This window comes from Schistocerca serialis, chromosome 12 (genome assembly GCF_023864345.2).
Source record: "Schistocerca serialis cubense isolate TAMUIC-IGC-003099 chromosome 12, iqSchSeri2.2, whole genome shotgun sequence".
Taxonomy (NCBI): domain Eukaryota; kingdom Metazoa; phylum Arthropoda; class Insecta; order Orthoptera; family Acrididae; genus Schistocerca; species Schistocerca serialis.
Genome location: NC_064649.1, coordinates 82,262,591 through 82,280,728, shown reverse-complemented (window position 1 = coordinate 82,280,728; position 18,138 = coordinate 82,262,591). Strand labels below are relative to the sequence as shown.

The 18,138-nt window shown below is 40.3% G+C and overlaps 1 protein-coding gene across 1 annotated transcript in view; it reads right to left on the bottom strand.

The window, feature by feature from the left end:
* LOC126427952 (protogenin A-like) overlaps window positions 1-18,138 on the bottom strand; it is a 438,352-nt gene that overhangs the window by 57,454 nt on the left and 362,760 nt on the right. The window contains exons 13-14 of the mRNA XM_050089841.1: window positions 8,283-8,511; window positions 2,280-2,410 (exon numbers count right to left, since the gene is read on the bottom strand). Of these exons, the coding sequence (XP_049945798.1) occupies window positions 2,280-2,410; window positions 8,283-8,511 (360 nt within the window). The remainder of the gene's footprint in view (window positions 1-2,279; window positions 2,411-8,282; window positions 8,512-18,138) is intronic.

The following is an 18,138-nucleotide window of genomic DNA, read 5'->3' as shown; positions in this document are numbered from 1 at the left end:
CCAAAGGAACTTCAGATTGTCAATTGTAAATAGCATCCAGAATCAAGTTGCGTAATGTTTATGCTTGTTATTATTTTAATAAATGTGTGTGAAAATTAATCAAGTTCTGTTTAAAGTTGGTCACCGTCTATCTGCTACTCTAAGCGTGCAAGTGGCATTTCTATCATCTGACGGCAGAAGATAAACACGCCACAATAAGACCACGAGACATATTGCTGACACTCGCCTACTTCGTTAGAGCGACAAGTCAAATAATCTGATGGTGTGTGTACCGAAGGTATTACAGTACGCACACCACACGTGTGTTAATGATTCTTGAAATAAGAGTTCCACGAGATTTTGGGTTAGTATGTTGTGAGTGTAATCAATTTCCTCTATACACACTAAGACAAACGAAGAAAATGACTCACCACAAAGGAGTTATCCAAAAGGGACAGATCAGTAGACAAACAAATGATTACAATTACAGAAAATCTTATGCTTTGTTCAACAGAAAGTGTTTAACAAACTGAGCAAGTCAATAACACGTTTGAGTTGTGCTCTCTCCCAACTATGCGTTTTTGTGAACTTTGCTCTCTATCTGTGTTTGGTTTCCTACCCTTGTCGCGGTTACGTTGTGGTTCTTCTTCCTTCTACATGTGGCAGCAGTGATGTGTATTGATATTTGCGCCATGTACCATCTTTGGTTTGGAGCATGTAGTCTACCATGTCCAATACACATTTTGCTCAAGAACCACGAAGGTAAAATTACAGAGATTGGAGCTCACAGGGCGGGTTACCAACAAACTTCCTTTGCTCGGACCATTCGCTCCTGGAAAAGGAGAAGGGGGGTGCCAGTGATAAGCAAAGTACCCTCTGTCACATGCCATCAGGTAGCTTGCAGACTGTACATGTGGATCTTAGTTTTTAAATTTTTGTTACATTCACTGACATGCAGTAAACACTATCATCATTAGTTGTAATCATTCCATTACACGCATTTTTACTGTGGGCCAACATGATGATGACATCATGTAGTTACAAATTTCATTGTGAGCAAGCCAGCCTGTAAACTATAATCTTGCAAGATGACAGTAATAAAGAAAATGAATGGCCACTTTTGTTAGTTAAAAGTTCCGACATGTCTTCGCAGGCTGGTTGGGCTTCTGGCATTTGACTTTTATTCATCAGCATTTGCAAATTTTATACAGATGTTTATTTTATACACCAAGCACGGTCTCTCCTTTGTACGCCAGGTTATGGAGCAGCTGACAATTCTTGTAACAGTTGGATATATTGTTCTCACTATACCAGCTGCAGTACGATTGCAAATAATGGGCTTTTGATGCAGTTTTTCTAATGCAACTGTCCATTTGCCTTCTTTATTATCGTCATCTTATGAGATTATGGTTTAAAAGATGGCCCGCTAACAATTAAGTCTGTACATACGTAATGTTGTAGTCTTGTTGGCTGAAAAAAAGAATGCATGCAATTGCATGACTAAAGCTAATGATGATAGTTTTTGCTGCATATTCTATGTTGTGACTTGGCAAGACAGCCAAGTCACCACGAGGTGAAGCCGAAAGGCACGCGTTTAAGCTCACGCAGGCTGGCATGAGGTCTGGAACAGTACACGGAAATGAACTAGCAAAAACGGGACGTAGCTGTGGAATACTTAACTTTAATCCATAATTGGTGAACATCGGTCCGACGGTACATGCATCACAAGACAAACAGCAAATGATAATGGCGCCTTGCTAGGTCGTAGCAAATGACATAGCTGAAGGCTATGCTAACTATCGTCTCGGCAAATGAGAGCATAATTTGTCAGTGAACCATCGCTAGCAAAGTCTGCTGTACAACTGGGGCGAGTGCTAGGAAGTCTCTCTAGACCTGCCGTGTGGCGGCACTCAGTCTGCAATCACTGACAGTAGCGACACGTGGGTCCGACGTATACTAACGGATCGCGGCCGATTTAAAGGCTACCACCTAGCAAGTGTGGTGTCTGGCGGTGACACCACATTCTATGCTTTTTTACAGTTTCGACAATCTGAATACGGTTGCAGATAGCAGCTGAAACTAGTTACCGTGCTCTAATTACATAAAGGGGAGTGGGAGGTGGTCTAGATGTTAAAAAAATTTTTACAAAATTTTTTTTCACTAATTACATTAAGACTGCTGTCTCCTTCCTGATAATATCAAGGCTTTACTAATACCTATTATCACATATCTATGATGAAACACACTTCATTTTTAATGAAAAGTGGTGAATAAAGACTAGCAGTCCTGGTGTCACTCACTGTCTTCAGGTGTCCTGACTTCCATAGTCTGCCCGTAGGGACCCTTCCGTCCAGCCGAGTCCTCACTGCGTATCTTAACCTCGTACAGGGTGTTCGGCTCCAGCTCTGTCACCTCAATGGCAGGTGGTGTGCTGTGAAATGAAATAAAATGTCATTGCACGTGTCTCTGTGAAGGCACTCTGACACACATCCATGCGATGTAGCCACAAGGCTGAAAATAATTAAAATATATAATTAACTTTTTGTTTGTTTGCCGACAGATACCTGGAGTCCTGGCACACAACGGTATCCCTACACCACTGGAACCAAAATGCAGTTTAGTTGTCACGTTTGCGCGAGAGTGAGAGTGTTGTTGTTGACAAAGGCCTTAAAGGCCAAAAGCTTTAATTGTGAGAGTCTTTTTGTTGTGCCTATCTGTGACTTCGCTCTATGGTGAGTAGCAACTTTCCTTTTCATATTGTTACATTCCATCCTGGGTTTTCCATTGTTTGAGAAAACTGAAGCTGTTGCCTATAAGAGACTGCAATGGCCTCTCTTGTGTCATCTCCAAACATTCATGCCCTCCACATGGGCATACCATTAATTATTTGAGACTCAACAGTTTTACTGTACACAAGTTACAAAAATCGGAGGACATTTATTACAGCTAACTGTAGGCGTACAATACTGTGATATTTCTTTAAAATACATAATTTGGTAAACAATTAAAACTGAAAATATTCAACATATCTATATTTACATATATACCCTGTTAGATACCAAGTGGTGTGTGGCACAGGGCACAATTTGTGCAAAAGTCAAATCCCCCCCTCTCTCTGTTTAACCTGTGGTACACGCGAGGGAAAAACGACTGTCTGAACGCCTCAGTACGAGCTCTAATTTCCCTCATCTTTGAATGATGATCATTGCGCGATTTGAAATTTGGTGGTAATAATATATGCTCTTCATCCTTGGTGAAGATCGGATTCCGGAATTTAGTGAACAGCCCCTTCCGTTTAGCGCGTCATCTATCTGCATATTAAGTAAAGTGGAGTAAAAACTGCATAGTCACCATTAATTATGTGAGATGAAACTACTTACTGCAAACAAATCACACAGATCCATTGGTGTTTATTACATATAAACAACTGCTTTAACCAATAACATTCACTTGTATCAATCGTATAAACTGTGGCTGCTGGCACGAATTCACAATAAACCGGCCTGGACTATTCCTCGGCCAATGCTCAGAAATTTGTGGAGCAAACCATCCACACGAAACTTTGTTCACCCTGCTCTTCAATCACGATCAGGACACTGTGACTAGAGATAATGATGGCTCAAGATATACGTAGCAAAAGCTGAAAGGGGGATACAAAAAAGTGAGACTGGCCGTTGTCAAGCAGAAAAGGGGCTACTTAGAAGCTGAAGAGTGAAATTTAGGAGACCAATCAACAGAACAGAGTATTGCTGTCATCCAACAGATAGTAAAATAGGCTAAGGAAAAAGAACAAAAGATACCTCAACTCTGTTCTCTGGCTAAACAAATCATCAATAAAACCACTGTTGACTGTGTAATGGATCTGGGAGATGTTATTTTTTTTACCGTATTTGTCGATACTGAATTGAAAATGTTTTCTTATATTTTTGTCAGAATTTATTATAATTTGTCTTATTATATGTTAATTTACTTCTGTTTTTGAGAGTAAAAGCATATTGATTACTATTAGAAAATGTATCGAAGAATAGCAAAGAAACTGATTGTGTAAAATATCTTTGACGTTGGAGTAGTCTTTGACTATAGTCAGTCCGAGTCGGAAGCTAACTCTTGGTGTATGTTGACGGAAGAACAATGTGAAGGTCGCCGTCATAAATAATTTTGAATTATGTTACTATTATTTTTGTATTAACTAAAAAGAAGAAACTACATTTGAAGAAACTGTATTTGAAACACCAAAATGAGAGAAACACGCTGAACCACGTCATTTTCTGCAGCCGACAACGATGCATTGTGGAATCATACTTAGACAACTGAAGCCAAGACTTATATTTGCTTGCAAACGTCTAATGGAAAAGGTACTGTCACGAAATATGGCAAATTTAAGTTTATAAAAAATAGTGACCATATTTTCAACTTGTGTAATAGCCGGGATGCCATATTTCAACTGTATGATTACATTTGGGAGCTGTGTGTGTGTGTGTGTGTGTGTGTGTGTGTGTGTGTGTGTTTTAATAACCTCTGTCAATGATGATAAGTGGCTCAGATAAGGAGAGAATAGAAGCTTTTGGAATATGGTGTTGTAGAAGAGCGTTGAAGCTTAGGTAGCTAATGGCACACTGAACTTAATTGGGGAGAAAAAGAAGTTACGGCACAATACGACTAAAGGAAAGTGTAGACTGACAGGACATTTTAAGGTATCAATGAATCGTCAATTTGGTAATGGAGAGAATAGCGTGGCAGAAATGCTCAAGGCATCGCTTCTTTCATTTATAATTAAATGTTCTTGGTATGCACATTTCATTTGAAACTTAAATGCAACTGTAATCACGTATTTCACTTGTAGTGAAAAGGGGAATAGTACCATTAACGCTATCTACAGGCAAGAAACAGTAAACACTGCAAGTAGTGTAACACAGATACGAACATCTAGCAGGAGATTTTGTAACTAGTTTTTGTGCGCTCTGTGAACAGTAACTGATAAATTTATGAAGGAAAAAAAGGATTTTTTTCAAATATAGCGTTATTTTAGGACATGCGCATTGTATCTCAAATATTGAAACAGGGCTTATCTAACTTGACTTTATTATCTATTACATTCTTTTGGTTGATTGGAACTCATAAGTGTAATTAATTTATCTAAAAACTATGCTAATTATGATTACCACAGTTCCAGGTTTTGATACCATCCTTCCTACATAAACATGTATCCCATTACTGACTTCCTGATAAAGTAAATCAACAGTATATGTAAATAAACAATGTATCTATACAGCTAATGATAAAAATATGTTAGCAACTTTTGCACTCTTTTTAGTTTCAGACTAATTATCATTCTCAACTAAAAAATTGTTACTGAAACAGAATATGATATTTTGGCGACTAGATAGCATAATTCAATAGAATTATTGTTGTATTTAAAAGTTCACATTGAGAATAGTCTTCGCCCACTGTTCAGTTAATCAGAAATGTAAATGTTTAATCATAATTTGCAAAAAGTCGGTGAACAACAACATATAAACACAGTTCTTATTATTGTAATCTTATAAAAGAGAGGCTCCTAGAAGCTTTTTCACCAATGTCTGCAGAATGTTGTGAAAAGTACAGATCTATGTCCAAAAAACCAGGGAAAATGTACACCATAGACAAGATAGTACAAATTACAGCTCGTACAATGTGCAGAGTTTTATCTAAGTTTCGCATCTGCGAAATCATTCTGTAATTTAGTGACTGTTGTCAGTGATAGACTGGAAAGTGAATGTGTAGTTATTATTATGGACTGTGCAAAATTTCAATAATGCTTACTGGGATAAAAGGAATCAACTGTAAACTGCGTTGTTACCTCCAAATTATACCTACTGTGCACATCATTTTCATTTTGATATGACTCTACTTGAAGGGCAGGGCATAGGTGTATGTGTTAATGATTTACTTGCTGCATGTTAATTATTGCATGTGGACCACATTCTTTAAAATAGCCTACTTTACACAACCATTTTTCAGTCAGATTCGACAGAGGTGAAGCTACCAGGGTACACCAGTGTGAACATATTTTGTTGTGCAGAAGTGGTATGTATGATGTAAATTGGGAATTTCATTCAGTTTTATTTACGAAAAAATCCAATTATCACAGAAAACTTAAGACTTATCGCTGAATAACATTTTATTTTGAACAAAAGTTGCTTGTAGAGGAAGGGGTGAAGATGTTGAAATAAAAAATGTGAATCAAAACACCTTAAGCCATCTAAATTTTCAGATTTTACTGCCAATTCCAGTGTTATACTACACTATCTTCAGGTCCCCTGACTGACATCCCTGACCTGACTCACTCCAATTCAAAAACAGCGAAGTGCATAGCTACAACCCTAGAAGAAAGGATTATCTTCACTATTCTGGATTAAATCTGACTTTGGCACAGAAAGGGGTGAATTATACTGCCACAAAAATCTTTGGTCCTTTGCCAAATAGCATTAAGAGACTGACAGATATCCAACCAACATATAAAACAAATAAAAAGCATTTCTGAACGACAACTCCTAATCAATAGATGAATTTTTTTATATGAAGTAATAACTGTAATAATTAAATAAATAAATTTGTGTAAAGAAGATGTATGTTAAAGTGACATGTTCCACATTATTACAAAATGTCATATTCATGATCTATGGAACAAGTATTAATGTATATATGTATGAAGAATCTCACCTCTTGTACAATCAATCTTGCAGACTTATACAAGAGCGCAGATTCCTCCTATATGTCGGTCAGGGGGCCTGAAGGTGGCATACGGTACCACTGAAACCGATAGCAGAAGCAAAATAAAATCTGGAAATTTAGACAGCTGAAGGTGTTTTCGTTTGACATTTTATACTGAACAGCTGAGGTCCTGCAACCATGCTGTATGATGATGAACTTGCTGAGACTTGAAGCTGTCAGATGTTAGAAACAAAATAGTGATTCATCCTTGTCGGAAATCAATGAAGGATGATGCCACAAACTGGGGCATAAAACTTGTAGGTGGAGACAGGAGCTCAAACACAGCTGGTTCAGATGGATGTAGGCTGCAGTACTTACGCAAAGATGAAGGGGCTTGCACAGGACAGACCAGTGTGGACGGCAGTCTCAAGCCAGTAATCAAGAGTGAAGGCCACAACAAAAATATACCTATTTTTCATATTAACCATTTTCATGTTGGAGATTTTTCGCTGTATATTATTTACAAATACTCAGAGATTCGAGTGTAATACTAATAAGCCTTCACATATTGAGCAAACTAATTAATCATGCAAAGTTAAAGTTGTTTCCTCCAGGTAATATGAAATGTTAGCATTTATTACACACTGTTTCTAAACTATTCAATGGCTACAGCTCTCTCACTCTATCAGTACTGTGTATCAGGTGGCAAAAAATTAATTTCCCTCCTACAAACAAGTAGGACTCCACTATTCACTTTGCCTGGTCCTTCCGCACAAAGTACCCGGTGATCAAAATGTCGGTATAAATTTGAAAACTTAATAAACCACAGAATAATGTAGGTACAAATTGACACACATGCCTGGAATGACATGGGGTTTTATTAGAACAAAAAAAAACACCCCATATTGCTAGACGCGTGAAAGATCTCTTTCGACCGTTGTTTGGTCATGATCGTGTGCTCAGCCGCCACTTTCATCATGCTGGGTCTCCCAGGTCCCCAGACCTCAGTCCGTGCGATTATTGGCTTTGGGGTTACCTGAAGTCGCAAGTGTATCGTGATCGACCGACATCTCCAGGGATGCTGAAAGAGAACATCCGACGCCGATGCCTCACCGTAACTCCAGACATGCTTTACAGTGTTGTTCATAACATTATTCCTCAACTACAGCTATTGTTGAGGAATGATGGTGGACATATTGAGCATTTCCTGTAAAGAACATCATCTTTGCTTTGACTTACTTTGTTATGCTAATTATTGCTATTCTGATCAGATGAAGCGCCATCTGTCGGACATTTCTTGAACTTTTGTATTTTTTTTTTGGTTCTAATAAAACCCCATGTCATTCCAAGCATGTGTGTCAATTTGTACTCTCCATCTACATTATTCCGTGATTTATTCAGTTTTCAAATTTATACTGACTTTTTGATCACCCGGTATGTGCTGGCATTTTTGTTATTTCTTTACCAGCCATTGCCTCCTGCAAAGTACTGCAAGCATGAGGAAAGCCTACTATTCACTATTATTTTTACTCCTAATATATAACTCAGATCAGTCCCAACCTTCCTTTCCTCAGAGACTGTGACCAGCAGCACGGCAACCTCCGACGTACCTGACTAAGAAGTGTCGCTGCTTCCCCTCTGCTCCACCCGGAATGCCCAGAGGTATAACTGCGACACTGTAGCGTGCCACATCTGGCGAGGCGGTCCACGCGATGCGGAGGGACCGCGGGGAGGTAGGGGTGGCCGAGACGTCTAGCGGGGGAGGCAGCGACGGGACGGACACCGCGAAGCCGGCCACGCCACCGGAGCGCACGCGGATCTCGTAGAGTGGCCCTTCCACTGCAACATGGGATTCGTGACTGCAGCACTATAAACAGTAACAATAAAAAAAGTCTAATGGTGTGTTTCCGGGTATTCAACCAACTTGTCATTTTTATTTCCTCCACAATATTTCAGCAAGGAACCCAGTTGTCTTCTTCATATGTTGTGAGTTTTGTCAGAATGGAAACGACATACCAAGCAGCAACCATAGCAAGAAAACCCGAGGTCAAAATACTGTCCAGTAGGCGTATGAGGCATTACACAGGCACACCAAATATCATTAACTGCTTTCTTGAGCACACTTGAGTACAGTTGGCCTGGAGTTGCTTTCTGCCAAACTGTTGATAAGTGTCAAGTACGTTCAAGCTCATTCAAAAGACAACCAAATTATATTTCTGTCATGGAAGTGTCAGGGGTGAACATGGTCAGTTCAAAAAATAGCCACTTTTTTACATGGAAGTGTCAGGAGTGGATAAGATCAGTTCAATAACAACCAAACTTTTTGGACATAGGAACGTCAAGTGTGTGCAAAGGTAGTTAAAAAATGGTATTTCACATAAAAGTGTCATGGGTGTACAAAGCCACTTGAGAAACCAATCAAACTTTTTTACATGGGAATTGAAGTGCCCTAGGCACATTTCACTAGTACTCAGCCTCCTCAGTAACCACCTCGTTTTGCTCTGTTTGTATACCGTCAAACAGGGTGATTTCGGACGGTTTTGTCGTTATTTCGGTTGTAACTTTTGTATATATTGTTAGATTAAATTGATTGTTATGGAAGTGGTTGGGTATATGTGTAACGAATAAAATATCCCAGAACCAGAAAGTGTATGTGTAGGTATATTTATCTGAGGCAGTTAAATAAAGTGTCCAAAGTCACCCCATGGATTGGGGTGATTTTGGACATGGGTTTTTTAAATCTCTGTCCGAAGTTACAGTATATAGAGAGCGAATTCAGACAGTTACTGCCTTTTTTTTTTAAATCTAAATGCTTTTTATTTGATTTTGGTGACATTTTACACGTTTTAAGGGAGCCGATTGTTACGAATAAGTGATATGGAATGATATAATAAATGTTATATATTACAGATAAGTTTTTGCTTTGCAAGAATTTAAATAAACAGTCTCTTTGTTCAGTTCTGCATGAGCTCATTTAATATTTTTGCTTAAGTGAACAGAAAGATCTTCTGACTGTCATTTGAAGAATAAATGCACCCATTCTTCTCCTGGCAAGATATTATGAAATTTCTTCTCTTTTCGGCTAAATTTATCAAGGTAGCCTTTAACTAAATATCTAATATCCAATTTAGTGAAGGGAAATCCCCAATGTGCAGCCCTCAAGATATCTTGCTTCAACATTTCTTTTTCTTCTTTATTTAGCACTGGCTGTCCTCCCATTTTTTTTCGGATGTACTTCCTGCACTTTATTTTGTAGGGTTGATTTAGGTATACCATACTAATCACATGCTTTTCTGTACAATAGTACCACTCTGAATATCACGAACAGCTTTATCTAAAAGTTCCGGGTCATAATTACACTGTACTGTAGCATCTCTCCTGCTCTTATACGTTCTTGGCATTGTCCGAAATCACACCACACAGTACACAGTTTTACAAAAACCGTTGTTATTTTATAACCTTGCGCCAGAAACTTGACAAACTTGTACAGAAATTGTCTCAACGCTGTTAGCTACTGAGCGCGTTGACAATTACGCTTACAATAACTTCCCACTCGGCGCAGCAATAGAAAGTTTCCACTTTACGATAATGCATGGATTTTTAACACTGAGACTGTTCGTCAATTATTCATCTAGGGAAACAATTGACGCAAAATAAAAGTTGTGGAAAGCGATAAATGCAATCTTGCGCTTAAAATAACTGGCGCACGGACGTTAAAATAGGTAACACTCTGATTCTATGCAGTAGCAAAGAGCAAATAAGCCATACTGTCTGAATTCGCCCCGGTGTCCAAAATCACCCCGTTTGACGGTATCTTGTACTTTCCAAGCAACTGTTATTATAAGATGAGATGGCACTTGTTAGTTTGTAGATTTACAAATTGGGTTATTATGTCGATTAGTAGAAATGCAGCTATTTTTTTGAGCCGGTGCTCTTTATGTTACACTAGCTGTTGTTTCTATGAACTACTTCCTACTATGCATTTGTAAAGCTTTACTGGTTTCTGAGAATGCACGCACATGGGTTCATACATTGTGCCAGCTGGACAGGTAATGTAGGAACATAGGTAGGTACTGTGTGTGTGGGTGTGTGTGTGTGTGTGTGTGTGTGTGTGTGTGTGTGTGTGTGTGTGTGTGTGTGTGAGGGACATGTGTGCTCAAATCAGAACTTTTCTACATACTAACAGAGATGCACAATCTATGTGAAAATAATTTATGTTTCTAGTTTTGTGGTTTTCATCCATTTTTCCAAAAAAATTGGATGAAAACCAGTGTGGGTTTAGGCCTCTTAGAGGTTGTCAGGACCAGATCTTTAGCCTACGGCAAATAATGGAGAAGTGTTATGAGTGGAACAGGGAATTGTATCTATGCTTTATAGATCTAGAAAAGGCATATGACCGGGTTCCTAGGAGGAAGTTATTGTCTGTTCTACGAGATTATGGAATAGGAGGCAAACTTTTGCAAGCAATTAAGTCTTTACATGGATAGTCAGGCAGCAGTTAGAGTTGACGGTAAATTGAGTTCATGGTTCAGAGTAGTTTCAGGGGTAAGACAAGGCTGCAACCTGTCTCCACTGTTGTTCATATTATTTATGGATCATATGTTGAAAACAATAGACTGGCTGGGTAAGATTACAATATGTGAACACAAAATAAGCAGTCTCGCATATGCGGATGACTTAGTTGTGATAGCAGATTCAATTGAAAGTTTGCAAAGTAATATTTCAGAGCTAGATCAGAAATGTAAGGACTATGGTATGAAGATTAGCATCTCCAAAACGAAAGTAATGTCAGTGGGAAAGAGATATAAACGGATTGAGTGACAAATAGGAGGAACACAGTAAGAACAGGTGGACAGTTTCTAGTACTTAGGATGCATATTCTCACAGGATGGCAACATAGTGAAAGAACTGGAAGCGAGGTGTAGCAAAGCTAATGCAGTGAGCGCTCAGCTACGATCTACTCTCTTCTGCAAGAAGGAAGTCAGTACCAAGACTAAGTTATCTGTGCACCGTTCAATCTTTCGACCAACTTTGTTGTATGGGAGTGAAAGCTGGGTGGATTCACGTTACCTTATCAACAAGGCTGAGGTTACGGATATGAAAGTAGCTAGGATGATTGCAGGTACTAGTAGATGGGAACAATGGCAGGAGGGTGTCCACAATGAGGAAATCAAAGAAAAACTGGGAATGAATTCTATAGATGTAGCAGTCAGGGCAAACAGGCTTAGATGGTGGGGTCATGTTACACGCATGGGAGAAGCAAGGTTACCCAAAAGACTCATGGGTTCAGCAGTAGAGGGTAGGAGGAGTCGGGGCAGACCAAGGAAAAGGTACCTGGATTTGGTTAAGAATGATTTTGAAGTAATAGGCTTAACATCAGAAGAGGCACCAATGTTAGCACTGAATAGGGGACCATGGAGGAATTTTATAAGGGGGACTATGCTCCAGACTGAACGCTGAAAGGCACAATCAGTCTTAAATGATGATGATGATGAGTTTTGTGGTTATGAATTTCACAGTTCATCCAAAATGCACTCTTGCTACTAACCACATGTACTAGTAATGAGTAAATGTATTGGTGCATATGTGTAACAATCACTAGATCCCTGCAGAGTTTCTGCACGATGGTTGGTTATCAACTTTACATAATACACTTATTGCACATTCCTGTAGGACATATACTTTTGATCTTGGCACGAAATCACACATGTAAGTTACTTTCTGAGGTCCTACATACTTGGGTCATCAGCAAACACTGCTGGTAAACCATTTATGCAGGTCAAGAAAAGTAGTGAGCTGAGTACTGGTCCTTGTGAGGAAGCATATTTTGTATTTCCCCACCACAAATTTAGTTTTTTCCCTGTAGTACAATTTGCTGAGGTGGCTCTCTTTATTCTGTTGTTCAGATAGGACTGATCCATCTGTGTCCTTTAAGACCACACTATTTCAGTTTCCCTTACTGAGTTTTATGATTTACACAAATGAATGATAAAGGTCTAGTTTTTTCCTTATTTATAATACCAGAACTAAGTTGTTGATATAATCTAATGCTTTTTCTGTAGAGACGACTCTGTGAAGGCAAACTCAGCTGCTGTTCAAAGGTTTTACTGTCAGAAAAAAATGGACTAGTTATTCCCCTCCCTCCCTCCCTCCCCCCTTCCCCCCCAAAGAATAAGTGATGAGGGAGATGGGTCTGTAATTAAACATTATTCTTTTATCAACACTTTTATAAATGGGTGTTACTACCACATAACTTGGTCTTCAGGAAATACTTTTTGACTCAATGACTGGTTATGAGGGTAACTCACAGGGCATTCAACTGAGTCAGCACAAGATTTAGTATTTTGCCTGAGATACCACAACAGCCAGAACTGAGTTAGCAAAAGTGATGTCTTCTGGTTGAGTGTGCAAACGCTGTACTAGTAAATCTAATGTACCTTTTCTTGATCCATTTTGTCATTGGTTGTACCAAAATAACTTGTATACCATGAGCAAAACAAGACCACCAGCATATGTGTCACAATTTCATCAAACCCCCAACTACAATAAGAGTCCACATAGGCATACATATTGAATAAACAACAATTAACAGTCACAAATATTATACAAATGTATAAAGTTATAGCTTATGATGACATCATGGAAGTACTACATTTACTGTGAGACAACGGCCTCTGTGAAACTATAGCTTCCTTCATCAGACTTTTTAATCAAAGGTGTCAACTTTAAGATAGATGGTGTCAAAAGAAAGTTAAATTTAGTACATGTTTTGTCTTCCTTGATAACTTCAAAGGCTGATAACAAGTGAACACATTTCTACAAAAGCCGTAATTCACTAATTTTCAGACAGGTTAACAGTTAATTCACTGACCTATGATCACATTTGCAGAATGTTTTAGTCTTTAGTTTTTCCTTGTCAGAATATGGGCAAAAATTGTCACAACATTTTGCAACAGTTTAAAAAGAGATTATACCACTGGCAGTGTTGCCTGGCCTCTACTCCTGTTACTTCTCTGATCTGGATAGTAAGTTGCATCAGGTCAGCAAGTAACAGAACCTAGAGCTATTAGGTCAGAAACAATTGTTCGCTACACTCTATCTCTTCTCCCCCCCCCCCCCCCCCAAAACATCTTCAGTTCCAAAGCAAGGCAACCCTTATCAAAACAGCACTAGTAGCTACACTGAGTCACAAATGAAGCTTAACACTCTTCAGAACTTCACATAGGTCACTCTGGTACAGTCCATACAGATTTCATCAAAACAGAATATGGCTGAACCAGGAGCATCTTGCAGATTCACTCAATTGAAATAAAATAACTCAATTACCATACTTACTTATGTGAACTGAGTAGTACCAGTCCAAACTACTGCCCATATATATACTACTGAAGTATTTCAAGTGTTACAAATTTGTCCTTCTGACTCCTAAAAAAAAAATCATATTTATATAACCATATACATTTCATTCTATTGATTTTTCTTCATCGGTGATCTGAAATCAAACATACTAATAAATTCAGTTTGCTTTCTACATCTAACACATTTATTTACAAAATATATACAGCACGTATATTCAATTACAGCTTTTTTGTCCAATTTCTGCCTATATCTGAAAGTATTGCCTGCTAGGAAATTTTCCAGGGAAGGATGTTTTCGGCCCAACTTTCAGATTCGTTTGCAGCATCACACATTTCTTGGTGTGAAATACGACATAAAACAGCACCATTAATATTCATTTACAGGGTGTATACGTGGACAAGAAAAAAAATTCCCGGATTTCCCGGTTAAAATTACACTTTCCCCCTGGATGAAAATACACTTTTTCCGTGTTAAGTGACAGTATACTCTTCTTCGGTACTGTAAAGTCATCAATCCTTTGAATGCTTATGGTTTTATATACCAACGTAGAATTTCCCGGCACTTTAGAAAAGGAACTAAGGGGGAAAAACATGTTTTGAAAGACCTTTGATGTGCAGCAACATGTACGCTACATACACTCCTGGAAATGGAAAAAAGAACACATTGACACCGGTGTGTCAGACCCACCATACTTGCTCCGGACACTGCGAGAGGGCTGTACAAGCAATGATCACACGCACGGCACAGCGGACACACCAGGAACCGCGGTGTTGGCCGTCGAATGGCGCTAGCTGCGCAGCATTTGTGCACCGCCGCCGTCAGTGTCAGCCAGTTTGCCGTGGCATACGGAGCTCCATCGCAGTCTTTAACACTGGTAGCATGCCGCGACAGCGTGGACGTGAACCGTATGTGCAGTTGACGGACTTTGAGCGAGGGCGTATAGTGGGCATGCGGGAGGCCGGGTGGACGTACCGCCGAATTGCTCAACACGTGGGGCGTGAGGTCTCCACAGTACATCGATGTTGTCGCCAGTGGTCGGCGGAAGGCGCACGTGCCCGTCCACCTGGGACCGGACCGCAGCGACGCACGGATGCACGCCAAGACCGTAGGATCCTATGCAGTGCCGTAGGGGACCGCACCGCCACTTCCCAGCAAATTAGGGACACTGTTGCTCCTGGGGTATCGGCGAGGACCATTCGCAACCGTCTCCATGAAGCTGGGCTACGGTCCCGCACACCGTTAGGCCGTCTTCCGCTCACGCCCCAACATCGTGCAGCCCGCCTCCAGTGGTGTCGCGACAGGCGTGAATGGAGGGACGAATGGAGACGTGTCGTCTTCAGCGATGAGAGTCGCTTCTGCCTTGGTGCCAATGATGGTCGTATGCGTGTTTGGCGCCGTGCAGGTGAGCGCCACAATCAGGACTGCATACAACCGAGGCACACAGGGCCAACACCCGGCATCATGGTGTGGGGAGCGATCTGCTACACTGGCCGTACACCACTGGTGATCGTCGAGGGGACACTGAATAGTGCACGGTACATCCAAACCGTCATCGAACCCATCGTTCTACCATTCCTAGACCCGGCAAGGGAACTTGCTGTTCCAACAGGACAATGCACGTCCGCATGTATCCCGTGCCACCCAACGTGCTCCAGAAGGTGTAAGTCAACTACCCTGGCCAGCAAGATCTCCGGATCTGTCCCCCATTGAGCATGTTTGGGACTGGATGAAGCATCGTCTCACGCGGTCTGCACGTCCAGCACGAACGCTGGTCCAACTGAGGCGCCAGGTGGAAATGGCATGGCAAGCCATTCCACAGGACTACATCCAGCATCTCTACAATCGTCTCCATGGGAGTATGGCAGCCTGCATTGCTGCAAAAGGTGGATATACACTGTACTAGTGCCGACATTGTGCATGCTCTGTTGCCTGTGTCTATGTGCCTGTGGTTCTGTCAGTGTGATCATGTGATGTATCTGACCCCAGGAATGTGTCAATAAAGTTTCCCCTTCCTGGGACAATGAATTCACGGTGTTCTTATTTCAATTTCCAGGAGTGTATTTTCGTATTACGAAGGTATAAATTTTAATTCCACCAAATAACGCGTGTCACTTTCCGAAGCATTGAAACTGAGATTGCGATGCGGTTTTGTAAGCGTCATAGCTCATTCACGTGATCTCGCCAGCTGATGACGGCAATAGGACAAGTGATGCAGTCAGCCAATACCAAGATCACTCTTAAGTAGCGCGAATACACAAATAAGAAAAGTTAATGGCTTAAATTAATATACATAGTATTCACATATAATATTGGTCTCGAAGATTAATAAGTTGGAAGAGAAGCTAGTCAAACGCTTTGTGATTTAAGAAATTCATCGTACATTCTCGCACATAATTCATCTTGCGTAAAAGGAAATCTGCTTTGAATGTAACGCTTTTCAAACCACCAATCGCAATATTTTCCCGCGACCTGTTACAAATAGGTTCGTTTCAGAAGTTGCAAGAAAGCGCCAGATAACTGGCGTCACCGTGTTTGCGCAGCTACGATGACGCAGGAAGCTCATATGTTCGTACGTGTAAAACATTAAAAGATCTTACATTATGTGATAAAAGAAACATGTCATCAAAGGATACTTCACGAGTGTCGGGATTTCGCGAACCATACTAAAATGCAAAATTCAGCATAAAATACACATCCGTATGTAAATTTTCTTGGAGTGCCAGTACTCATGTTTGGTTCTTTATTATAGCATAATGCTATACGGGCACTTGAAATGCAGCGAACAGTTGAAACTAGTCAATAGTGTGAAATTAAACACTTCGTTTCAAATAAATTGGCTGCCTCAGTAGAAATCTCTTTAGCAAACCAGCAAAAATAACTTCATTGTTCTGTAAGGCGATTAATGCTTGACTGTAAAAGGTGGAAATAAAATCTGAAACTATTAACATATTTTGGAAATGGAAATGAAGTCCCATGCTTCTTTACAGAGCGTAGGGGAACGATGCGGGAGACCCGCACCGCCTTACTAGGCAAGGTCCTAATGGAGGTGGTTTGCCGTTGCCTTCCTCCGACCGTAATGGGAATGAATGATGATGATGAAGACGACACAACAACACCCAGTCATCTCGAGACAGGAAAAATTCCTGACCCCGCCGGGAATCGAACCCGGGACCCCGTGCTCGGAAAGCGAGAACGCTACCGCGAGACCACGAGGGGCGGACTAACATATTTTAGCCTGCCATAATTATGCGAACGTATTTTAATTCACTTGATAGCTCCCGGCCACAAAAATCCGTTTTGTTACCATTTAACGTGAGAGTAATAAACAAAGAGGAAACAATAAAATCACTGAACATAAACACAGGTCATGAGGAGACGACCCACCTCTCCACCACAACTCGGACTGCTCTGTGCATCAGCCCCACATCTACGATATTTCCGAACCAGGGCAATATTAAGTAGTGGCACCCAGCCACACTTCCATAACCAGAAGCGGGAATAGGTACTACACATACGCTACTCAACTGCACATGAGCAAGAGCCCGCCCGCAACTGCTCAAACAAATTTAATTTAAACAGTTGTCACGTCACGCTAATCAGCGGCAATTTGTTGTTATAAAGCATTGCATAGTGTTCCTAAAGCCTTTGACACACTTAACAGTTGGCAGATGCTTGTATGAGCACTGTTTTGTTGTTGTATATGACGCATTTCCTTTGCAACTTAAGTTTTATTTTCATTTTTTTTTCCTCCCATTCATGTTTTGTTGCTGCAGTATCATTCTGCAGTAGCGGGATACAATAATATCCTTTGTTAGAGTATTGGTACTTACCAGACAAAATCACAAAAATTTAACTGAAAACTAAAACAATGAAAAATTCCCGGAATTCTAAACAATTCCCAGATTTTTCCCGGTTTTCTCCCGGATGTAAAAATTCCCGGGTTTTTCCCGGATCTCCCGGGTCGTATACACCCTGATTTACTTTTCCTGGCTAAATGTGTGACAATGTGTCTCTGCATTTTGTGTGTGCAGCATTGCCAGTTTAACTACTGGTTTAGGTTTTCACATTATCCTGTGATGTTCTTTTGATCTGTAGTTTGCCATACAC